Genomic DNA, 25,905 nt, shown 5'->3' with positions numbered 1-25,905 from the left:
CACATAACCTTTGCTTGCAAAATGATTACTATTTCTCCGACATGCTCTGGGATTTCCTGGCTCTGTGCCTGTGTTTCTGTACTCCTTCAGTCAGTGATATTATTCATCCGTATCTCTCATATGCTTCCTGTCCTTCAAGGGCTTAAAAACCACCTGCTCCAGGAAGACTCCTTGATCCCTCCCACTGGCAGAACCCCTACAGCAATCTACCCATTCTGTCCTCACAGCACACCTCACGTACTTGGGTTATGATTATACAGTCAAGCGCCACACAACACTTCGGTCAAGGACAGCCAGGCGTGGTGACACGCACAGTAAGCATATGCAACAGTGGCGCCAGAAGATTAATAGAGCTACAAAATTCCTATTGCCTAATGTGTAGCATAACGCATTACTCAAATGTCTGTGGTGATGCTGTTGTAAACATGCCTATTGCAGTGCCAATCATATAAAAGTATAGCACATACAATCATGTACAATGCATCATACTTGATGACAATGAATGTTACTGGCTTATGATTTACTATCCTATACTTTTTATTGTAATTTTAGAGGTTACCCCTCCTACTTATTAAAAAAAAAAAAAGTTAACTGTAAAACAGCCTCAGGCAGGTCCTTCAGGAGGTATTCCAGAAGGAGGCACTGTTGTCATAGGAGATGACAGCTCCATGCGTATGACTGTCCCAAAGACCTTCCAGTGGGATGAGATGTGGAGGTGGAAGACAGTGATATTGATGAGCTTGACTCTGTATAGGCCTAGGCCAATGTGTGTGTCTGTGTTTTAGTTTTTAACAAAAAGCTTAAAAAGTAAAAAAAAAAAAAAAATTTAAAGGTGGAAAACAGCTTACAGAGTAAGGATATAAATGGAAATTTTTTTTGTCTAGCTAATTTATTATTAAAGAACTATTTTATTTTATTTTATTGAGAAAGAGTCTCGCTGTCGCCCAGGCTGGAGTGCAGTGGCGTGATCTTGGCTTATTACAATCTCTGCCTCCCAGGTTCAAGCGATTCTCCTGCCTTAGCCTACTAAGTAGCTGGGACTAGAGGCGCATACCACTATGCTCAGCTAATTTTTGTATTTCTAGTAGAGATGGGGTTTCACCATGTTGACCAGGCTGGTCTCACATTCCTGACCTCAAGGGATCCACCTACCTCAGACCTCCCAAATGACTGGGATTATAGGCATGAGCCACTGTGCCCAGCTGAACAAAAATGTTTTAATTAATTTAATGTAGCCTAAGCGTACAGTGTTTATAAACTATGTAGTAGTATACAGGGCTAGGCCTTCACATTCACTCACCACTCACTGACTCACCCCAAGCCAACTTCTAGTCTTGCAAATCCCAATCATGGTAAGTGCCCTATAGCGGTATACTGTCTTTCATACCATGTTTTTACTGTACCTTTTTAATGTTTAGATATGTTCAGATGCACCAATACTTACCATTGTGTTACAACTGCCTAGAGTATTCAGTAACATGCTGTCCATGTTTGTAGTCTAGGGGCAATAGGCTACACTGTATAGCCTACATGTATAGTAGGCTGTAACATCTAGGTCTGTGTAAGTACTATGACATTTGCACAACAACAACATTGCCTAAAGATGCATTTCTCACAACTCATCCCCATCATTAAGCAACACATGACTGTATACGTATCCTTCATACCTTTTCCCGAATGTCACTGAGACAGAATCTGCATCCAGTTATGACAGCTTTAACATGGTGAATAAATTTTTATTTATTTATTTATTTTTGCGACAGGGTCTCACTCTGTCACCCAGGCTGCAGTAGAGTGGCGTGACTTCAGCTCATGGCAACCTCCGCCTCTTGGGCTCAAGCAATCCTCCCACCTCAGCCTCCTAAGTAGCTGGGACTACAGGTGCGTGCCACCATGCTTGGCTAGTTTTTTAGTTTTTTTCTAGAGGTGAGATCTCACTATATTGTCCAGGCTGGTCTCGAACTCCTGGGCTCAAGCGATCCTCCCGCCTCAGCTTTCCAAAGTACTGAAATTACAGGCATGAGCCACCATACCCAGCCTGAATAAAATTAATGTAGGAGTTCTACATTATGAGCCAATTGAATATAGATAGTCACCTTGTCAACATCAACACATTCTTCATCTTCTTCTTTCCTTGTACTAAATTTGCTGCCATAAATCTTTCCAGAATCTGGGCTAAGTTGCCCTGGACTGGCTTACTCCAAGGCCTTCAAAATGGCACTTGATGCTTTTACAGACTGCTAGGCAACACGCAAATGGCTCTCAAACCAACATGTCTGGCCACAGCCATTCCTTTGAGTTTCAGACCTACTATTTGCTAACCACCTGACCAACTCTGAAAAAGACTTCGTTTGCTGAACTTGGTTAGCTCCAAGTCTCATTATATTACAAAATCACATAAGCTCAGCACATAGCCACATTTTGCTCCTCAAATTCATTTTGCCTTTACACTTAACAATGGGTCAGTTTTAAAGGCACTATCTGACCTTTTACCAAAGGAAGTTTGGCATCCTTAATTTAGAATAGCTTTAACATTTCTGCTAACTCTACTATTTATATACCCTAAAAGCCTTAACTCTCTACTGCCATTAAAGTTCAGTTTCCTCATCGAAAATATTCCATTAAGAATTCTATCTGGCAAAGCTGTGGTGAAGATTAGAAGTGCTGCGCAGCACAGTACCTGGCATACAGTACCTGCATAAACACTGGCCATCGTTAATTGTCACTTCAGGCCAAGATACATGTATGCTCCTCTGGCATGCGGCTTCTGAATGAGCTAAGGACACTTAAAAACCTTACTATTCCCCCCACAAACTACAAGGCCACACCACAGATGAAGGGCCTGTGTGACACACAGTAAAGCCTGCCTAGGGTAGAAGCCAACACTAGCATCTAGCTACAATCTACTGTTGCTAAGCGTTTTATGGAAGTCATTTCATTTAATCTTCACAATTCTGTGAATTCAATGTTAGTTATTTCCACTTTATAGATGAGGAAAATGGAGGCTTAGAAAAATGTTAAAACTTGCCCTAACTGGAGAGCCAGAAAGTAGCAGAACTAGAGTAGCTATAAGCCTGCAATCTTTTAAGGTTGACTACCTTCCATTTATTTTTTAATTGACAGATAAAATTGTATGTATTTATCAATGTATAACATGTTTTGAAGTGTATATACATTGTGGAAGGGTTAAATCTAATTAACATATGCATTAACTCACATAGTTACCATTTTTGTAGTAAGAACACTTAACAGTCACTCTCTTAGCATTCTTCAAGAATATAGTATATGGGCCAGGCACGGTGGCTCACACCTGTAATCCCAGAACTTTGGGAGGCTGAGGCAGGTGGATCATTTGAGGCCACGAGTTTGAGACCACCCTGGCTAACACGGTAAAACCCCATTTCTACTAAAAAGACAAAAAAAAAAAAATTAGCCGGGCATGGTGGTGCACACAGCATGTAGTCCCAGCTACTCGGGAGTCTGAGGCATAAGAATCACTTGAACCCAGGAAGTAGAGGTTGCAGTGAGCTGAGATCATGCCATTGCACTCCAGCCTGGGCAACAAAGTAAGACTCTGTCTCCAAAAAAAAAGAATATATGGTCACTGACTATAGTCTCCATGTTGTCCAACAGACCTCTAGAACTTATTCCTCCAAAATGAATTTTGTATCCTTTGACCATCATCTCCCCAAACCCCCTCCCAACCACCCCAGACCCTGGTGACTGCCATTCAACTCTATATTTCTATGAGAGCAACATTTTCAGATTCCACACATGAGTGAGATCATGTACTATTGGAGTTTCTGGGCCTGGCTTTATTTCACTTAACATCCTCCAGGTTCATCCATACTGATGCAAATGACAGGATGTCCTTCTTTATGGCTGAAGAGCATTTCATTATGTATATATACCACATTTTCTTTATCTACTCATCAGCTAATGGACTTAGGTTAATTCCATATCCCAGCTACTGTGAACAGTGCTGCAATAAACATGGGAGTGCAGATATCTCTTCAACATACTGATTTCATTTCTAAGTCAGCATTCTTAATAGCTACACTACCCTGTGTCACACCAGAGCTGGCTGTTGAGACTTTCCATCACCTACCTTGACCTAACCACCCTCTTCCACATTATTAAGAGACTCCCAGCTGCTAGTCTTTGCTGCTAATGCCTCTTGTTCTGTGCTTCCCCTCCCATTCACCGACTTGCAAGTTTTGTTTTGTTTTTTCACATTGTCAGGGATAGTTGTAAAAACTAGTCTCAATGTGTATACCCCCTTTTTTCCTCATCAGTAAAACAAATTTTACCTTTGGTGCTACACAATTTTTTACTCCTGCTGGTTTAAGTCCCATTTCAAATAACAGAGGTTTATCTCTACAGGCTGGCTGATCTATGCAAAAATGAGGTGTTACCACTGAATAGCTTTTATGCCAACAGTGATTTTTAATGAATTAAGTGAATTCAATCAATTCATTTGCAGATAAAGATAAAAGGGTTTAACGATGCTTTCCTTGAGTAACTTGTTAGTTGTTGATTATATTAGTTAAGCTTTCCCATCTAAGCTTAGACATTAAGCCAACCCTTTACCTCTTCAAATTCACTTCAGGGCTCCATCCACACTACCTGTGGGATGTTTCCCAGCATACCCCTTGCTTGATACACTTGCCTTAACTCATACCTTTCCTAACACTCCTCAGGGTCACTTTAGTTGTTCCCATCTTTCTAATTAGTTCACAAAGAACTAACCTGCATCTTCTAAACACTTCTAAAACGCTTGTTACTAGAATAAAAAAAAAAAATAGGTTAACAAAATACAAATAGAGCAAAATGAAATAAACAGAGCAAGAATTCCTTAAAATTCAGAATTAAATACAAACAAGTTTATCATCAACAGAGTATTTATGAAAAAAGTTTCATCTCTGGGTCTCTTGGGCTTTAATGCAAGTAAAATAACTTAAAAAGTAAATCAATTCTACCAAACGTGTATCATACTGGCCTCTGTGAATCATCTGTTTGAATTAGCCACAGCTCCAGTAACAGGTATACTTAATTCAGATTCTCCCAAAGGAACCTAATATGCACCAACCGGCCAGAATTACAAAGAAATCAAAATTAATCAATAAAATGAGCAGTTAATGATAAATAAAAGTAACTTACCTACTTCAGTGAGCTGATGTCTTTCTAATGTTAAATTCTTTGGATCCTTAATAAAATGAAAGGGTTGTATTTTTATTCCTTCAATTTGAGGGAATAATAAAGCAAAACCAGATTCTCCAATTTCTATTTCCTGAGGTCGATTGCTACCTGATCCCATTGGAGTCACTAGAGAAAAAGTTAAACAGTTTCATCAATACATTCAGTAAAAACTAGATAACCACAGTCTAGGTCACTAAGATAATCATCAAGCTAACAAGCTACTATCTGAGTAAAAGTTTTTCAGCTTTGACAGTTTTAGGGTGTAGTGTCATGATGTTTGCAATTTAACTTTCAAATGGTTCAGAAAGAAATTTTGTATAAGCAAAGTGAGAAAACACAAATGTTGCAGAACTTTTTCAACTGCTAACCTAGATAAAGGGTATATGGGTATTTATCATGCTATTCTATTATTCTTTCAACTTTTCCATACTTTTCAAAATAAAAAGTTGGGGGAGTAGTAAATACACTTTCACAGCAATTCCAATTTTTAAAAGTTTACCCTAAAAATATTTGACAATTATATAAAGTATATATATCCAAGTATTTTATCACATAATTTCAAATAGGAAATAAACAGAAAAAACCTGAATGTCCCACACTGGTATTGAGATTAAAAGTTACACTGGTATCATAGAATATAGCCATTAAAATGATGACAAATGTAGATTTATAGACATAGAAATATGTTTGTAATATGCTCTGAATTTTACAGGTAGATATTACAGATTGAACTGTGTCATCCCCCTCCCTACTGCCTACCCCAAATTCATGTTGAAGCCCTAACCCCCGATGTGACTATATTTGGAGATAAGGCCTTTAAAGAGATAGTTAAGATTAAATGAGGTAGGCCAGGCGCGGTGGCTCAAGCCTGTAATCCCAGCACTTTGGGAGGCCGAGATGGGCGGATCACGAGGTCAGGAGATCGAGACCATCCTGGCTAACACGGTGAAACCCCATCTCTACTAAAAAAAATACAAAAAACTAGCCGGGCGAGGTGGCGGGCACCTGTAGTCCCAGCTACTCAGGAGGCTGAGGCAGGAGAATGGTGTAAGCCCGGGAGGCGGAGCTTGTCGTGAGCTGAGATCCAGCCACTGCACTCCAGCCTGGGCCACAGAGCGAGACTCCGTCTCAAAAAAAAAAAAAAAAAAAATTAAATGAGGTCATAAGGGTAGGGCCCTAATCCAAAAGAGGAAGAGACACCAGACATGCTTATGTACAAAGAAAAGGCCACATGAGAACACAGTGAGAAAGCAGCTGTAAGCAAGCTTCAGAGAGGCCATCCCCAATCTTGGACATCTAGCCTCCCAAACTGTGAGAAAATAAGCTTCCGTTGGTTAACCCACCTAGTCTGTGGTATTTTGTTATGGTAGCCCTAGCAGACTAACACAGTAGGTTACAAGTCTATAGAAAATTTTATTCTGGTTTTTTATATTTACATACATATATAAATAAAGGTTAACATCATAAGAGTGGTTAACTCTGTGGTGCTTAAAGGTGCTTAATTGTTTTGCTTTTGCTTACCTGAATCTTCTAATTTTTCTTCTTCTAAAAATAAATATTATTAGCATAAAAAAAAACAACTTTTTTTTTTTTTTTTGGAGACAGAGTCTCACTCTGTCACCCAGGCTGGAGTGAAGTGGTGCAAACTCTGCCTCTCGGTTTCCAACAATTCTCCTGCCTCAGCCTCCCAAGTAGTTGGAATTACAGGCATGAGCCAACCATGCCCAGCTAATTTACCTTCTTTTTTTTTTGAGACAGAGTCTTGCTCTATCACCCAGGCTGGACTGCAATGGCATGATCTCGGCTCACTGCAACCTCCGCCTCCTGGGCTCAAGCAATTCTCCCGCTTCAGCTTCCTGAGCAGCTGGGATTACAGGTGCCCGCCACCATGCCCGGCTAATTTTTGTATTTTTAGTAGAGATGGGGTTTCACCATGTTGGCCAGGCTGGTCTTGAACTCCTGATCTCATGATCCACCCAACTTGGCCTCCCAAAGTGCTGTGACTACAGATGTGAGCCACCGTGCCTGGTCAATTTTTACATTTTTTAGTAGAGATGGGGTTTTGCCATGTTGGCCAGGCTAGTCTCCAACTCCTGACTTCAAGTGATCCGCCTGCCTCGGCCTCCTAAAGTGCTGGGATTACAGGCATGAGCTACCATGCCCAGCCAAAAAGAAATAAGCTCTTTTTTTAAAAAAATGTTAAGCCCTTTAGAAACCAAAGCTAGAGCAACTGAACAAATAATATTCATTTGTAAACACGTGAAATTCTTCTTACCTCACGGTACAAGACTCAAATTCAGATCAAAACTCTTTCAGTGAAGATTAAAAATGACAATTCTCAGTACAGTACTACTGAGTTAGAACTAAAAAACGTAACAGTGGCCAGGTGTGGTGGCTCACACCTGTAATCCCAGCACTTTGGGAGGCTGAGGTGGTGGATCACCTGAGGTTAGGAGTTTGAGACTAGCCTGGCCAACACGGTGAAACCCGGTTTCTACTAAAAATACAAAAAATAGCCAGGCGTGGTGGTGGTGGGCGCCTGTGATCCCAGCTACTTGGGAGGCTGAGGCAGGAGAATCGCTTGAATCTGGGGGGCAGAGGTTGTGCAGTGAGTGGAGATCACGCCATTGCACTCCAGACTGGGCGACAAGAGTAAAACTCCATCTAAAAATATAATAACAATAAATACATGACAGCTAACATTTACTTACTGCTTTCTGTGTTATCTCTATGCTTTACAAGTGTTAACTCATTTAATTCTCACAACCCTCCAAGGAAGGTACTATTGTCATCATCCCCACTTCCTTGATGAGGATAGTGAAGCCTCGTGAAGTTAGGTAACTTGCTCAAAGTCATACGATACTAAGCAGTACAGCTGGCATTCCAATCCAGGTATCTAACCACTGTACCATTACTGCCTCAACAGAATCTCTCCTCCCCCAATTAACTACAGAAAATAATAAAAAATAATAAAAATAATAAAAATCAGCAAAAATTCACCAGCAGCAATCAAGCATGGAAAGGGGCACAGCCTCAGGCTATGTGTCAAAGAGTGGTACCAAAGCAGAGAAACAGAAATTTCCTAACAAGGCCCATCTTTGCTCCTAATCCCAGTCCCATCTCACCCCTACCCACCAGAAACAATACTCCTTGAACTGACAAAACTCTGAAAATGCCCACAAATACTTCCTAATTTGGAGGGAGGCCGAATGAGATCTTTCACCTCTTATGAATGACTACTGGATATGCATTATACAGGTAGCCTTAAGATGAGAAATACCACAATAACTTAATAAACATTAATATAAGGCAAATATAAAGCCATGGTAAATATGACTGACTTTATTGTATTTTAGATGTCCAGAAACAGAAATGTGGTTCCCAGCTAAAAATAATTCACCAATCCAAAGGACCCCACATTAATGCAAGGAGGAAATCATCAAGTTGCTAATTTTTCTCACCTACAATTCCTGGGGTCACAATCCCAAGGACCTGGCATTGTTTGGGGAATAGCTTCTCAAGGGCAAGTGCTGTTTCCATACTAGTTCTTTTCCTTGCTGTAAAAATACAGTAGCAAAATGATTAAATATCATCCATTTAAAGTCAAATCTGACAATGAAAAAGTAAAAAAGCAAATACTGGAAATATTTAAGTCACCTGACACGAGAATGCTCTAAATAAAGGTCTAAAAGCATTGATTAAAACAAACACTTTACCTGTTTTGGTCCTGGCTTTTAAATTCTAAATCTGATCTTTTGCACCACTAGTCTGCCTTTCCTCTCTGTTCTTATAATGCTTTTGCCCCAGTGATGTCAAATTTAGCAGTAACAGCTGAATTTTAGACTTGCTACTGTACCTTTCTGTTCAGCTGATATTGCAGTATAACTACTATTTGCATCAACAGTTAACTGGATTCAAATCAGACAATAAGAATCCATTACCTAAGTCTAACTTGGGGGCTATGTATGCCCATCTTGAATACCTATTCTGCCTTTTCCCTCAGCCAGCCAAAAATGCACCATTTCTCTACATAACTTTGGTAAATGGGACCTCATGTTCCAATATAGTAAAAGGCCTGAATAGCCAAGGTCATACAACCTGTTTTAATAATAAAAAGTGCCTGGAGAATTAAAGCATCTCAAATTGAGAAAAACATCTTTCTAATGAATTTGTTTCAATTACACTACAAGGTTTAGAAATCAATCTGAAGCAGAAAGGGTTCCTCAAGGTTCAAAGATAGATACATTCATGCATACTACAGGTGGCAGTCCCAGAGCCTCAGAAAGTCGATTAACTCTCAGGACAAGTACAATATTGAACTCCAAACAGAAGGCACATGATGGAAAAAAACAGAAACAAAAGCTTTTATTTTGATATTTACCTCTCTTATGGCCACGACACTCTTCCAGACTAATGAAAGTTTCTGAATCAGCCATGTAAAGAACTGTATGTGGTAAGATGCGAACATTCTGCAAAAAAAAAAAAAAAAAAAAAAAAAAAATTGGAATTGGATCCCATGAATCCATGAGTGCTTCTGCATAGTCCCTTAAAGTATCACCCAGTCCACAGTGCAATGAAATTAGAACTCAGGATTAAAAAACTCACTCAAAACTGCACAATTACATGGAAACTGAACAACCTGCTCCTGAATGACTACTGGCCAAATAACAAAATGAAGGCAGAGATAAAGATGTTCTTTGAAACCAATGAGAACAAAGACACAATGTACCATAATCTCTGGGACACAGCTAAAGCAGTATTTAGAGGGAAATTTATAGCACTAAATGCCCACAGGAGAAAGCGGGAAAGATCTAAAATCAACACCCTAACATCATAATTAAAAGAACTAAAGAAGCAAGAGCAAACAAATTCAAAAGCTAGCAGAAGGCAAGAAACAACTAAGATCAGAGCAGAACTGAAGGAGATAGAAACATGAAAAATCCTTCAAAAACTCAATGAATCCAGGAGCTGGTTTCCTGAAAAGACTAACAAAATAGACCGCTAGCCAGACTAATAAAGAGAGAAGAATCAAATACACACAATAAAAAATGATAAAGAGGATATCACCACTGATCCCACAGAAATACAAACTGTCATCAGAGAATACTATAAACACCTATATGCAAGTAAACTAGAAAATCTAGAAGAAATAGATAAATTCCTGGACACATACCCTCTCCCAAGACTAAATCAGGAAGAAGTCGAATCTCTGAATAGACCAATAACAAGTTCTGAAATTAAGGCAGTAACAGCCTACCAAGCAAAAAAAGCCCAGGACCAGACGAATTCACAGCCAAATTCTACCAAAGGTACAAAGAGGAACTGATACCATTCCTTCTGAAACTATTCCGAACAATAGAAAAAGAGGGATGCCTCCCTAACTCATTTTTTGAGGCCAGCATCATCCTGATACCAAAACCTGGCAGAAACACAACAAAAAAAGAAAATTTCAGGCCAAGATCCCTGATGAATATCGATGTGAAAATCCTCAGTAAAATACTGGCAAACCGAATCAAGCAGCACATCAAAAAGCTTATCACCACGATCAAGTCAGCTTCATCCCTGGGATGCAAGGCTGGTTCAACATATGCAAATCAATACACGTAATCCATAACATAAACAGAACTGATAACAAAAACCATGATTATCTCAACAGATGCACAAAAGGCCTCTGATAAAATTCAACACCACTTCATGCTAAAAACTCTCAATAAACTAGGTATTGATGGAATGTATCTCAAAATAATAAGAGCTATTTATGACAAACCCACAGCCAATATCATACTGGATGGGAAAAAGCTGGAAGCATTCCCTTTGAAAACCCGCAGAAGACGAGGATGCCCTCTCTCACCACTCGTATTCAACACAGTATTGGAAGTTCTGGCCAGGGCAATCAAGCAAGAGAAAGAAATAAAGGGTATTCATATAGGAAGAGAGGAAGTCAAATTGTCTCTGTTTGCATATGATATGACTGTATATTTAGAAAACCCAGTTATCTCAGTCCCAAATCTCCTTAAGCTGATAAGCAACTTCAGCAAAGTCTCAGGATACAAAATCAATGTGCAAAAATCACAAGCATTCCTACACACGAATAATAGCCAAATCATGAGTGAACTCACATTCACAACTGCTACAAAGAGAATAAAATACCTAGGAATACAACTTACAAGGAATGTGAAGGACCTCTTCAAGGAGAAATACAAACCACTGCTCAAGGAAGTAAGAGAGGACACAAACAAATGGAAAAACATTCCATGCTCATGGATAGAAAGAATCAATATTGTGAAAATGGCCATACTGCCCAAAATAATTTAGAGATTCAATGCTATCCCCATCAAGCTACCATTGACTTTCTTCACAGAATTAGAAAAAACTACTTTAAATTTCATATGGAATCAATAAAGAGCCCGTATAGCCAGGACAATCCTAACCAAAAAGAACAAAGCTGAAGGCATCATACTACCTGACTTCAAACTATACTATAAGACTACAGTAACCAAAACAGCATGATACTGGTACCAAAACAGATATACAGACCAATGGAACAGAATAGAGGCCTCAGAAATAACACCACACATTTACAACCATCTGATATCTGACAAACCTGACAAAAACAAGCAACAGGAAAAGGATTCACTATTTAATAAATGGTGTTGGGAAAACTGACTAGCCATATGCAGAAAACTAAAACTGGATCCCTTCGTTACACCTTATACAAAAATTAACTCAAGATAGATTAAAGACTTAAGTGTAAGACCTAAAACCATAAAATCCCTAGAAGAAAATCTAGGCAATACCATCCATTCAGGACACAAGCATGGGCAAAGACTTCATGACTAAAACACCAAAAGCAATGGCAACAAAAGCCAAAATTGAGAAATGGGATCTAATTAAACTAAAGAGCTTCTACACAGCCAAAGAAACTATCATCAGAGTGAACAAGCAACCTACAGAATGGGAGAAAATTTTTGCAATCTATCCATCTGACAAAGGGCTAATATCCAGAATCTACAAGGAACTTAAACAAATTTACAAGAAAAAAACAACACCATCAAAAAGTGGGCAAGGTATATGAACACACACTTCTCAAAAGAAGACATTTATTTATGTGGCCAACAAACATATGAAAAAAGGCTCATCATCACTGGTCATTAGGGAAATGCAAATCAAAACTAAAATGAGATACCATCTCACACCAGTTAGGGTGGCGATCATTAAAAAGTCAGGAAACAACAGATGCTGGAGAGGATGTGGAGAAACAGGAACACTTTTACACAGTTGGTGGCAGTGTAAATTAGTTCAACCACTGTGGAAGACACTGTGATGATTCCTCAAGGATCTAGAAAGAGAAATACCATTTGACCCAGCAATCCCATCACTGGGTATACCCAAAGGATTATAAATCATTCTACTATAAAGACATGTGCATATGCATGTTTACTGCAGCACTGTTCACAATAGCAAAGACTTGAAACCAACCCAAATGCCCATCAATGATAGACTGGATGAAGAAAACGTGGCACATATGCACCATGGAATACTATGCAGCCATAAAAAAAATGAGTTCACATCCTTTGCAGGGGTATGAATGAAGCTGGAAACCATCATTCTCAGCAAACTAACACAGGAACAGAAAACCAAATGCCGCATGTTCTCATTCATATGTGGGAGCTGAACAATGAGAACACGTGGACACAGGGAGGGGAATATCACACACCAGGGCCTGTCGGGGAGTGGGGGGTTATGGGAGGGATAGCATTAGGAGAAATACCTAATGTAGATGACAGGTTGATGGGTGCAGCAAACCACCATGGCACGCGTATACCTATGTAACAAACCTGCACGTTCTGCACATGTATCCCAGAACTTAAATTAAAAAAAAAAAAAGTATCACCCCATCCAAACTGCTGGTGCCCTACCGTCTTTCAGGTCAATGTTGGCATTCTGAGTCAATCTACTTCTCATTTACTTTTCACTCATGCTCTTTCATTTTCAGTTCATTTATTAAACACCTACTATTTCTTCATTCCAGCCCTCAAGAAGTTCATTTTCTTAATAACTGAAGCTCTTAGAACAAAAACATCAAGTACCAGCAAAAGACACACTTGTTTTATATAAACAGGCATTACAGTATCAGAAAAATCTCAGTAATGGGGAATCACTCCTCTTTTCACTGCTCATTAAATCAAATACTCCAAGCCTCCATTTCCAGCCTTGACAACAAGGCATCCTTCAGGGCCCCTTAGCTTACTATTAATATTATCCAGACACACCCACTTCTCCATGTGTTCTATTGCTCTGTTCCTGTAGAACTTAAGACTGTTTCCCTCTAGAGACACTTTAAGTGCCACCTCCTCTCCAAAACCTTTTCCTAAACTCCCTCAGTACTCTGGACCTCAGATGCAACATCCCTTACCCCTAGTTAATCTTATTTGTGCCCTATCTCCCCTATGAGCTGGGCCTATTCAAACTCACTTGTTTTCAACTAAACTTTCCAATGAAAGACAAGTGGCAAAGCAGCTGAATTAAATGAAAATGATGAATATATTTTTCTAAGCTAGCTATTTTCAAATATTTTTTACTACCAGAATAAAATGAAGTACTTAGGATATAGCAAAGCCTCATTATTGGTTAAATGGAAAAAAAAAAAAAAGTTGGTCCATGAAGTACTTAGCATATAGCAAAGCCTCACTATTGGTTAAGTGGGAAAAAAAAAAAGTTGGTCCATTATAATTTGGGGGAATGCCAAGATGTTTCAGAATACATTCTATATAGATAAACTAATAAAAGAGACAGATAGCATGATGGCCTGTGGGGCCCATGGCTGCCCAAGACCTACAGATATAGTTTCCTTGCTCCACACAGCATTTTCAGAAAATGTAAACTGAATGCCAATGTTCAAAATTCCACCGAATTTTTACATAAAATGTGGATTTCCAGATTCTTTTTAAAAACTGGACATTTTGGCAACACTTAGACTACATGCCTCTTAACTAAGGCTAAATGGAGGCAAGCCTTTCCAGTCTGCCATGGTGCTACCACTCTGTTGAGCTACCTGACCCTCTTCACCTAACTGCCTGACCTTCAAGTCATCTGAATCTGTGATCCCTGGTATAGTGAGTAAAGGAGAGAGAACTCAAAGAGATTTAGGGGCCAGGCACCGTGGCTCACGCCTGTAATCTCAGCACTTTGGGAGGCCACGGTGGGTGGATCACCTGAGGCCAGGGTGAGACCAGTCTGGCCAACAGGGTGAAACCCCATCTCTACTAAAATACAAAAATTAACTGGGTGCGGTGGCATGCACCTGTAGTCCCAGCTACTCAGAAGGCTAAGGCAGGACAATCACTTGAACTCAGAAGGTGGAGGCTGCACTGAGCCGAAATCAGGCCACTGCACTCCAGCCTGGACAACAGGCGAGACTCTGTCTCAAAAACAAAACAAAACAAAAAACAGATTTAGGTCTTAGTGGCAACTCTGCCACAAACCAGCAGAATAACCCTCATCAAGCTTTTAGGCCTCAGGTTTCTTACTCCTGAACAAGGATTAAAAGTCTCATCCTGAGATTTTATGAATCTCCCTCTCCTGGCACCCACTGAAAAGCAACTGCTGAATTTTCCGTCCTAATTCACACTAGAAGAAGTGACATAACAAGTCTCAACATGAAATGTTCTCAGAGCACAGTTAAGACAGCTAGCACCACATTCCACTGTTCAAAGAAGTTACAAATGGCAAGTTGTTTTATAAAGCTTTTGGCAGACTTTAAAATATTTCTTTTCTTTTTTTTTTTTTTTTTTTTTTTTGAGACAGAGTCTCACCCAGGCTGGAGTGGCGCAATCTGGGCTCATGCAAACTCCATCTCCCCAGTTCAAGCGATTCTGGTACCTCAGCTACCTGAGTAGCTGCGATTACAGGTTTGCATCAACACGCCCAGCCAATTTTTGTACTTTAATACTTTTATTTATATTTGATATTGATATATATATTATATTGATATATAAAATATTTGATATTTTAAAGTATTTAATATTTTTAAATTTTATATTAATATTTTTAGTGGAGACAGGGGTTTCACCATGTTGGCCAGGCTGTTCTCTAACTCCTGACCTCAAGTGATTTGCCTGCCTCGGCTTTCCAAAGTGCTGGGATTATAGGCATGAGCCGCCGTGCCTAGCGGACTTTAAAATATTTCTAATAGAAAAGTTAAATCAACTTTCTTTATAGATATAAAAGTGCCCATGTCCACTAGATAACTTGGAAAACACAAACAGCACGTATGATTTGGATAGAGTTTTCATGTTTTTGTCTCACCAGCAGTTTACTATAATGGAGGAACTCCTCTAAGGGCATTACTATAACTATGTGAACTTTAATAATGATACTAATAAAAGAATATTTAACAGACATCTATTGAGAACTTATACTCCTGGTACTATAAGTAATGTGTTATATGCATTACCTTTTCATTATTTAATCCTTACAACAACTCTATAAGGGCACAGGAAAATTATTATTTTTCTTTTTATTTTATGGAGATAGCACCTGAGGCTCAGAGAAGTAGCTTTTCAAAGTCACACCGCTGGTATATGCCAAAGCTACGATTCATACCTTAGTCTGTCTGGCTATTAACAGCCACCACAATGTATAAACTCTTAAAGCTATAGAAAAATAATGCCTGTTGTGGTAAAAATTTGAAAACGATGACCACAGAGAGAAAACTTTTTAAAAACATTAAATAGAAAAAAAAAGCTATTTTGGCTTTCTTTTCTACTCTCCCTTTTGGTCTTTAATAATTCAGATGATACTAAATATATAATTTTATAATGTTTTCACTTTTAAAATCAACATTTGCTCTTGTCATTAATGCACTTGCAGTTTATAATTTAATAGCTTTATTTATTAAATTAATATTCGGTTTTTAGTATCCCTTATTATAAATGATGCTCCAGAGAACACTTCTGAGGAAAAATGCCTGCTTGCATTTTGAATTTTTCCAAATGATAAACTTCTGGAAAAATGGCAGGAGTTGGGACAAAGCACCAGACAAGTTTTCTACAAGCCTGCCTCTGGATACTGGCCAGCTCCCTGGGATGAGAGTTCCAGAGCCCAGACAAGGTAAGGAGAAAGACCACCCAAGGAAGGGGGAAACAGAAGAGTGGTTACATATGGGGCATTGAGGTAGAAGAGTGGTTACATATGGGGCATTGAGGTAATATCTAAATACATTAAGAATGATGAGAACCAGTTTCCCTTTGCCCAAAAGGGAGGTACAAATATGAGCAGAGACAAAACTAGAAAGCATCCTGCATTTGATTAGAAAAGGATGCACCTGTGTGAACTCATAAGTTACCACATACATAGAAATACAGTTGTAAACGTGTGTATATGTGTATGCTGATGTATATACATACACATGCATGTATATACATACGTACACTCCTTGGCTCTGTCTAATGACTGGGCTTTGGAGCAGCAAATCCCTCAATGGCAAGGAGTGTACTTAAAGAGTCTAGACCTTGATTTCTAAATACCACACTCCACCAAAAGAAGCCAGGGCTTAATGACCAATTCCAGGACCAAAGCAGGTAAAACCCAAGACAAGCTTAGAACATCTTGTGCCAGAAAAAAGAAAAGTGCTCAAAGATAATGGAGTCATCTCTAAAAAGACACTGAAGCCAGCCTGAAGGAGCTCCCACTAGCCAAACTGTGGGGGGGGGGGGCATAATTTGAGCACCAAAATACAGTAACAGATTATAACCCACTGAATTACATAAGACTCCGAGAGTGTACAGATACAAATAAATAAACGAATTGAAACACGATATTTACATAGTTTCAAATGATCCCTTCACAAAACAATCATTACAGAAGAGTGATTTTAGTGAAGACACTTGGCAAGCACCACCTTAATTGAGTAATCAAAGGTAATACCACCAATAACGAGACCAATGGAAATCACATACCACCTAAAGGATGCCGTGAAAAGAGCACAGCATCACTTCTGTGATTATTTCCTGCCAAAGACACAATTGATGGATGTTCTACAAAATAGCCTGCAATTTTCCTAGGTGTCAAGATTTGGAAAAATCAAGCAAAGCTTGTGAAACTGTTCCAGATCAAAGGAGATTAAAGAAACATGACTTACTTAGAGCAACTTACAATTGGGAACAGATCTTTTTGCCATGAAGAACCTGACTGGGACAACTGGCAAAATCTGAACCGAGTCTGAGGATAAAATGGTAGAAACGTATCAGTGATAATTTCCTGATTGTGACAGCTGCACCGTAGTTATGTCTGTAAGCCGTACTAAAGTAAACAGAGTGACAGAGCAGCAGGTTGGCACTTCACTGTCAAAGGGCTCCCTTCCACTCCCCAGAGAGATGGTACACCCTGCAGCCCCTCCAACTCCACAGTCCGAGTCTTCATCTCTCCAGGTGTTGGCTCCCCTTTTGAAGTTGGGGGCCAGAGAAGCAAAAGAGTACAGGATCGAAAGTTGAAATATTTGGCTTTAAGTTTTGGTTCTTAGTTTTCTAGGTGTGCTACACTGAGCAAGACACACCCAGTTGTCTTCCCGGTAAAAGACAACAAAAACTTGCTTCAAGGGAAGCAGGTGAAGGGAAGGTTCTGCACAGCGTTGTTGTTAATAGTGAAAATGTGCATACTTAAAAGGCCCAACATTTGATGAACGGTCAAATAAATCATGACACATCCTTACCGTGTAGTCACTAAAACTGATGTTTACAAAATCTTTTCCCGGCACAAGAAGATGTTCCTTGAATTAACAAAACTGGGATTAAAAAAAAAAATAGTTCTCAAAAGACTGAACCACCAACCTGCAAATGACTGTGCATGACACCCCTTGCTACTTGCCTCAAGCTCCTCTGCTACTACGCGAACCAAGCAATGCCTCTCCAGGTGGCCGGCCTCGGCCAGGCCTGCGGAGATCCAGGTTACGCTCCGATGGGTCCGCAACACTCTGCGCACACACTCCCTCCATAAGCGGCACACGCTGGGGACGCAAACGCACAAAGGATTGCAAACGGACGTTCATTTTCGTCTCTCCCACAGCTCACAAACCCCCACCCACTGGAGCAGCAGGAGATCCCTGCGGGATCCAAAGTCCCCGGGGGAGGTAGGTGTCAGTCAGGGCGCTGGTTCGGAAGGAGAGCCAGATGTGGAGAAAACCTTAAGGGGAACTTCGCCCCTCAGCGAAGTCCCCCGGGGCACCACGGCTGGGAGATACCTCGCGGGTAGCGGGTAACCTCAGGTAGGGCGAGGGAGCTGGGGAGAGCCCTGGGTCCCCACGGTCTCTCCCCACCCCGCCAGCCTGGGGCATGCCCACGGCGTGTCACGAGGCAAGCTTCCCGCCTCCGCCTCCTCTCCTCACCAGGCCACCCGCAGCAACGCCTTGGCGGGCAGGAAGGTGAGCACACGCTCCACCACCTCCGCCAGGTTACTCAACACGAAGGTGCTCCGTGGGTCTACGGAGGAGGAGCCGCAGCGGTCGCCGCTGCTGCCCCCCAGCTCCATTCCTCACTAGCCCGCCGGAACCAGTCCTACGGCGGCCCGGAGGAACCCGATTACGCCAGCACAGAGTTGCCTGGCCGGCGCGCACTGAGCAGGCGCCCGCGCCACTTCCGGCCGGACGGGGACGGTGGGCGTGGCAACGCCGGTGAGTTCCCTGGCCTGGAGTCCGCACACCGAGGTTGAAGCCATCCGTTCCATAATACGCTCGGAACTGTTTTTTCATTTTTGAGATTGGGTCTAATGCTGTGGGCAGGCAGGAGTGAAGTGGTGCGGCCTCTGCTCACTGCAGCTTCTACCTCCCAGGCTCAAGCGATCCTCCCGCCTCAGCCTCCCTCATAGCTTGAACTACAAGCTCCCGCCACTACGCCCAGCTAATTTTTGTATTTTTTGTAGTGACAGGTTTCCCTATGCTCTCCAGGCTGGTCTCAAACTCCAGGGCTCAAGCGATACTCCCGCCTGGGCCTCCAAAGGTGCTGGAATTACAAGCATGAGCCACCGCGCCTGGCAACTTTCCAGGAGGCCTCTTGCAGTGAAAATAAATCCTGTGTGCTTCTCACTGCCCTGGCACCGCCATATTTCTGAGTTTACATCGTTCTCTAATTCACAAATTCCTTGCAGAGACTAGGTAGTACTTATTGCTCTTCATAGTTCCAATGCCTGTTTAAATAGCATAAGCTCAATTTTTGAACGGACAGTGTTTGCTTTTAAAAAATTGTCCTAGTGTGTGAAAATCACTGCCTTTATTCCTTGGTAAACTTAGTTAACTCGTTGTAATCTTCAGGTTTAAAGTTTCGAATGAGTAAAATGGCATAAATAGCACCTACCATTCTAAGGTAGCTGAGTGAGATTATTGCTGTGAAGCACGCCCGAAGTTGTGCACCAGTTCCCCGCCAGGAACATCAGATTCACCTGGAAACTACTAAGTTTTAGCACATTTCCCGTCCTTACCCCAGACCTCCTAAATCAGACACTGGGGGTGAGGCCCAGCAATCTATGTTTTAACAAACTTTATGGCGATTCTGATGCATGCTCAAACTGAGAACCACCAAAAAATGGAAGCACAGCAGACACAGGTTTGTCCATTCCTCCCGCCAATTCCTTCCCAAGGGAGCCCAGATTTGATCGCCAGATCTTGGGCAGAAACTTGGTCTAAATCAGAAGTTCTCATTATGGCCTCAGGACCCTTTACACCCTAAAATATTGACACGACCAATAGTTTGTGTGTTATGACTATCAATATTTACCATATTAAAAATTAAATCAGAACATCTTTTTAAAAAACAGATGTTATACATTAACGAAATATTTTTATGGAAAACAACTATTTCCCAAATCCTCCTTCCCCCACTGGTGGATAGTATGACATTGTCACTGGTATAAGCCTCCTGAGTAGCTGTGACTTTTTTTTGGTAGACCCAGGGTCTATGTTGCCCAAGCTGGTCTCAAACTCCTGGCCTCAAGACATCCCTCTGCCTCTGCCTCCGCCTCCGCCTCCGCCTCCGCCTCCGCAAGCGTTGAGATTACAGGTATGAGCCAACAAGCCCAGTCAGTTTTTTTCCTTAGTCTATTTATAGGCACAGCTGCTTAAGGAAGCCAGATGGCCCAGATGTCACCAGAGTTTAATACCAGAGGAAGATAAAGAGGCACCCTCCGGTTACCTTTAGATCATTAACATAATGCTAAAATCCTCTTCCCTAAAAAGCAAGCTCACTGGCATCTCATGAACATGGATGTATGAAGCAGCATGTTCAGGGACTATGCTTGTCTGGAACTCCAGCCTGTGCATGCCCTTCATACCTCCCCCACCCCCTCAGTTAACTCTTTAAACTCCCCAGCCTCCTATCCCTCTGGGAGAAGGTGCCTTGAGAGCATGAGCTCCCTTTCTCCATTCTCTGGCTACTGAACGACACCCGATTGTCTTTCAAAGTGGGCGTTCTTTCTTTGTGGCTGATATAAAACAGGGAGAGGACAGTTTACCAGTGGCGACATCACTTTACATTTTGCAAATATTTAATTTCTGTCTTAATGGAAGACAGACAGATTCTCATATTTGCTTCTGAATTTGATCTGTTGCAAAATCACATCATGTAGCCTCTGGAAAACTCCATTGTACACACGAAAGAATGAGTGAAAATGGCAAATGTTTTAGTATTATGAAAATAGTCTCTTGAAATGGTCTCGGGGGTCTCCAGTGTTCCCCAAATCATGCTTTGAGAACCATTGTGCAAACTAATCACGATGGTTTCATTCTTTTCACCACCATTGGTTTAGGGGTAGGCACAGGGCCCTGATGTAGCCAAGGAAAGGCGAGAGGCCGTGTACTTGATGGGATGGTGCTTTTAGAGATTTTCTCATCTCCTAAGGAGACACTAGAAAACAGGGGCATTTATCTACCTCTGAATCAAGTAAGGTGGCTACACATAACATGCAACCAAAAGATGAAACCAACATAGAAAAATCTCAAGGAAGCAGTGCAAAGCCCAGATGTACAGTACAACTGGAGTTATCCTACCTCTGGACTTCTTGTATGTGAAATAACCTGTCCATTGTGTGTAAGGAGGCCATGGGTACGCTAAGAAGTAGCAGATTATTTTCACTGGGGGAACTAAGGATAGCCATAAGGAAAAAGTGGCACTTGAATTTATAATGAGAACGGAAGAGGAAAAAGGCTGAGGAAAAGGTGACTATTCTACAGACCATTTCCAGGTTCTTTCCCTTTCTATTGTTAAATCTGCCTGTTTTCCAAGCCTCCCCTCACCACTTCCCTCCTTAAATTATCTTATTCCAGAAACTCAATAGAGCTTACAAACACATCAAGCAGAGTTTTCTTATGAGGGAAAAATGAGAAAGTAATCTTTTTTTTGCTTGCCATGATCAGCACAAACCAAATTTTTAAATGGTTTATTCATAAACTTGATGCAAGTTTACAAAATTTACTGTACATTGCCAAATAAATCTGCAAGTAAAAATAAAATCCATAAAACAAAGCATGCCAAATGTGCAGCTATCAATCTGCTTGCCATCAGGATATTAAAGAATTCAACAATGTATTCAAGATTTAGCCTTAGGCTTAAGGAACTTTACTGCTTTAAAGAATTCTGCCATGTCACTTGTTATCTGAGCAACTGGCAATGAGAACTTTATACAAATGTAACCAAGTGAACAAGAATACCAGAAAATTTACTGCTCTCTTAACCAAAATAGAATCAAAAGAAATTAAACACACACAATAATGTAGAAATGACAAGTCTCTTAGATGTGGTTTACAAAGTTAACTGAATCTCAAAGCAAATGCATAAGAAACACTTTTGAACTTTGTAACTAGTTTGTGCAGAAAAATGTGCTTATGGATTTCTTGTTAAAAGTGCTTAATAACTAGAATTTACTTTTAAATCAAACTTGGGTGTATTAAAAAAATCTATTACCAACCAAAAAGGACTGATTCAGGTAAGGCAATAAAATGGAGAGTACCTTGATTTGAGTCAGGTTCCATCAAAAATTAACATACGTAGAGTTTCTATTAATCTTTCAATGTAAAAGTCATTGTTTTGACTATGGCAAAAGTTACTTTAAGAGTCTCCAAATTAAGTATATTTTTCTACTTAACTGCGCAGCTTTTGCTCAAGGAGTCTTTGTGCCAATCACTTTATAAGTTTATTAGTTTACAAATGATTGCAACATCCCGTTAATAAAATGGAAACGTAAGATGACTTAGTATTTTAAATAACTTTAAGCTCTATACTGTGGCTCTTGTTCATAAGAAACACTGAACCAACAAGCAGCAGATTCAGCCCAGCAAGACTCTGATGCCCCAGTGGAAATCACTACTTGCAAGCCTTAACTGATATAGTTTTACACTGCTTTGCCTAAGAAGAACAATGTAACTCAATTAAGAATATTATCTTCAGGAAACAATTCATATCTTCACATAGTCATTAAAAAGTTTAACAATTTAATGAGTAGGTTTCCTATCCTTTTGGCAATATCATAAAATAGTTTTAGACATGAAAGAGCTATTATGATTTAGAAGGCCTTAAAATTTTCTAAATCAATATTGAACATCGATTAAACTTGTATTGGCTATAAATGGAACAATATATTGCAAATCCTTGTAACCCATGGGCTCAATATAGGAAAGTTACTCTAAAGCCTCAACTTTAGTAGCCTGACGCTGACTTGGCTGCTTTAAAAAGTTCACTTTTCAAGAAAGAGAGATAAGGAGTGGCCAGTATGTGTATTTATCAGGAGAAATACAATAAAGGCCTCACTGCTCAGTCCAAGATATCTAAAATGAGCAAAATGCAAAGGCTGTAACTTCATACTGGATGTCAGATGACAGATTATCCACTAAAATATATTAACTAACGTCTTCGGTACTGCTGTAATGGGGCACTCAAAGCTTGTGTCTGCATATTGGTTAAGATTTTCTTTAAAGCAACATTAGTCCAAACACACAACAGTCAACATATTTAGCCATCTTCCTTTGGAGGGGTGTACCAGCCTGAAATAGAATGAAAAAAATAAAGTTAAAATACTGAATTCTTAAATAAATTAGAAGAACTGGCATGTAATAAGGCTAGCTACAGTCTCTCTTCATAATTTTGGTGTTTAAATCTACTATAAATTTTTTTTTCTTTTTCCTTTTCTTTTTTTTTGAGACAGAGTTTTGCTCTGTTACCTAGGCTGGAGTGCAATGGCGCAAACAGCTCACTGCAACCTCTACCTCCCAGATCAAGCAATTCTCCTGCCTCAGCCTCCCAAGTAGCTGGGATTACAGGCATGTGCCACTATGTCCCATTAATGTTTTTTTGTTTTGTTTTGTTTTGTTTTGTTTCGTATTTAGTAGAGACAGGGTTTCACCATGTTGGTCAGGCTGGTCTCCAACTCCTGACCTCAGGTGTTCCATCCACCTCTGCCTCCCAGAGTGCTGGGATTACAGGTGTGAGCCACCGCACCCGGCCTACTGTAAAAATTAAACTTATACTTGGATTGGTAACACTGCATTTTGCTATTTCACAACAGAAAGTTATTTTCTATGAATAAATTGTACTTGAGTTTTCAACACAAGAACTCTGTATTAATGGCATCTCTAGCTAAAGATGACTGTGGAATATTAGACAAGAATAAGTTTTATTCCACTTCAGTTCTATACTTGAAAGTAAGCCTCATGGAAAGTACTTATTTCCCCAAACAAACTCCTGGCAATTTAGAATATAAGGAACTTGGACTGTTATCAGAGCCATGACATCATTTCACCAATGATGAGGACGCCATCGCAGCAGGTGCAGTAACTAAATGATGATGCCTAAAATCAGAGTTAGTAGCAAGCCAGACTAGAATCCATCTTGAGCTATTGTACAACATGGTGACTACAGTTAACAATATACTGTATTCTTGAAAAATGCTAAGAGTGGATGTAAAGTGTCTCACCATAAAAATGATAACTATGTAAGGTGATGCCTAGGTTAATTAGCTAGATTTAGTCATTCCACAATTATGTATACTTCAAAACTTTGTATGCAATAAGTATAACGTGTCAATTTTTTACAAATAAGAAAAAAAAATTTTTTAAGATTAAAAAAATCCCTAGAAGTCATCTCTCCCGATTCTGAATCTATTACTCTTTCATCACAGCTAAGCTTACACATACCCACACACTCTCAAATACAGCATTTTCTATAAATATTTTTTAAATGCCAGTTGTAATGTTTAAGAAATAAAAATAAGAAATCTGTTTCCCAGGCTCCACAAAAACCTAAGCTCTCCATAAAAAGGCAAATTAGACTACGTACTGTTTAGTATGAAACTTTAGAACAGTATGAATATGCCAAGATCTATAAAGTATCAAAGTAGTACACAGGTTTCTTTGGATCTACTAATTTTGTGTGCTAGAAATTATTATTATGAAAACCTGGCCTTGTCCTCAAATTTTATCGTTTCTCTCTTCTGCTTGAAAATTTTGTTTTGAATACCATTGCCGTAAGTAAGCAATCACTGAAAAAGTGACAAGTTTGCTTTGTCATTAAAATAAGTGAGCACAAAACACAAATCTTAAGTCACAAACTGACACATTTCTAGCAAAGTAAAGAATACTTTACAGGCATGGTGGCTTGTGCCTACAGTCTGAGCTACTGGGGAGACTGAGGCAGGAGGATCACATCAGCCCAGGAGCTTGAGGCTGCAGTCCACTATGATCACACCTATAAACAACCACTGCACTCCAGTTGTAACAAGAACTCCATCTATAAAGAGTTGCCTTTAACTCAATTCCTACAACCATTGATTTCAAGTAAAGTGAGTCATGCATTAATCTACTAAAAAAAAAAAAAAAAAAAATCTTGCTTCTGACTCTGAGATACCTAGGCCAAGTGTATAGGATACAAAAGTACAATGTTAAGGTTTGTGGCGCGATGACTCACACCTGTAACCCCAGCACTTTGGGAGGCCGAGGCGGGCGGATCACAAAGTCAGGAGATCGAGACCTTCCTGGCTAACATGGTGACACCCCATCTCTACTAAAAATACAAAAAAAAAAAAAAAATTAGCCAGGCATGGTAGCAGGCGCCTGTAGTCCCAGCTACTTAGGAGGCAGAGGAAGGAGAATGGAATAAACCTGGGAAGCGGAGCTGGCAGTGAGTCAAGATAGCAGCACTGCTCTCCAGCCAGGGTGACAGAACAAGACTCCATCTCAAGAAACAAATAAAAATAAAATAAAATAAATAAATAAAGATTTTTGTATGCAGCACAAGTTTTTTTCACTATGGTAACAGTACTTTAAGAAACTAAAGCAAAAACAGAAAAATAAAACGGTAAATATTAATACATTATCTAAAACTTCTTAAATGGCAATAAACACTTATTGAATTAAACATACCATTTTTCTCATGTATCTGTACAATGGAATTATAGGATTGTTGGGCTCTTGCTAGATTATATTGATTCTGAAAAAGAATTACACATTTTAAATCAAAAGTGTAATTAGGTGAAAATTATTACAATAAATTTATGAATGCATCACACTGTGCTTAAAAGAACACAGGAAACTGACTCTCCATTTCAAAAACAATTTTAACTTAATAGCCTCAATCTCAAGTTCATTATTCTCTACAATTTTATAAAAATAACAAAACCAAAATTGTACACCAATAAAAATCAACAAGCCTCACAGTTCATTTTTATAAG

The 25,905-nt window shown here is 39.9% G+C and overlaps 2 protein-coding genes across 15 annotated transcripts in view; both read right to left on the bottom strand.

Annotated features, from left to right (window-relative positions):
- The window catches only part of FBXO22 (F-box protein 22), a 34,884-nt gene extending 16,062 nt beyond the window's left edge, over positions 1–18,822 (bottom strand). Inside the window, exons 1-7 of one of the 7 annotated variants that reach the window (XM_038010197.2) lie at positions 18,584–18,822; positions 18,067–18,205; positions 17,356–17,421; positions 9,581–9,668; positions 8,661–8,756; positions 5,161–5,325; positions 4,682–4,783 (exon numbers count right to left, since the gene is read on the bottom strand). In XM_038010197.2, the coding sequence (XP_037866125.1) occupies positions 4,682–4,783; positions 5,161–5,325; positions 8,661–8,756; positions 9,581–9,668; positions 17,356–17,421; positions 18,067–18,205; positions 18,584–18,726 (799 nt within the window). In that variant the 5' untranslated portion in view covers positions 18,727–18,822. Of the gene's footprint in view, positions 1–4,681; positions 4,784–5,160; positions 5,326–8,660; positions 8,757–9,580; positions 9,669–12,385; positions 12,602–17,341; positions 17,422–18,066; positions 18,206–18,439; positions 18,552–18,583 lie in introns of those variants that run through there. The other 6 variants (XM_008015785.3, XM_038010198.2, XM_008015787.3 and 3 more) reach the window with 6 other exon arrangements.
- Positions 18,823–21,609: 2,787 nt separating this feature from the next.
- The window catches only part of UBE2Q2 (ubiquitin conjugating enzyme E2 Q2), a 58,519-nt gene continuing 54,223 nt past the window's right edge, over positions 21,610–25,905 (bottom strand). For 4 of the 8 annotated variants that reach the window (XM_008015791.3, XM_008015796.3, XM_008015788.3 and 1 more), the window contains 2 exons: positions 25,598–25,664; positions 21,610–23,224 (listed from right to left, as the gene is read on the bottom strand). In XM_008015791.3, the coding sequence (XP_008013982.1) occupies positions 23,193–23,224; positions 25,598–25,664 (99 nt within the window). In that variant the 3' untranslated portion in view covers positions 21,610–23,192. Of the gene's footprint in view, positions 23,225–25,597; positions 25,665–25,905 lie in introns of those variants that run through there. The other 4 variants (XM_073012350.1, XM_008015789.3, XM_008015795.3 and 1 more) reach the window with 2 other exon arrangements.

Source organism: Chlorocebus sabaeus, chromosome 26 (genome assembly GCF_047675955.1).
Source record: "Chlorocebus sabaeus isolate Y175 chromosome 26, mChlSab1.0.hap1, whole genome shotgun sequence".
Classification (NCBI taxonomy): Eukaryota; Metazoa; Chordata; class Mammalia; order Primates; family Cercopithecidae; genus Chlorocebus; species Chlorocebus sabaeus.
Note: the sequence above shows the minus strand (reverse complement) of the source record. Positions and strands in the feature narration are given on the sequence as shown.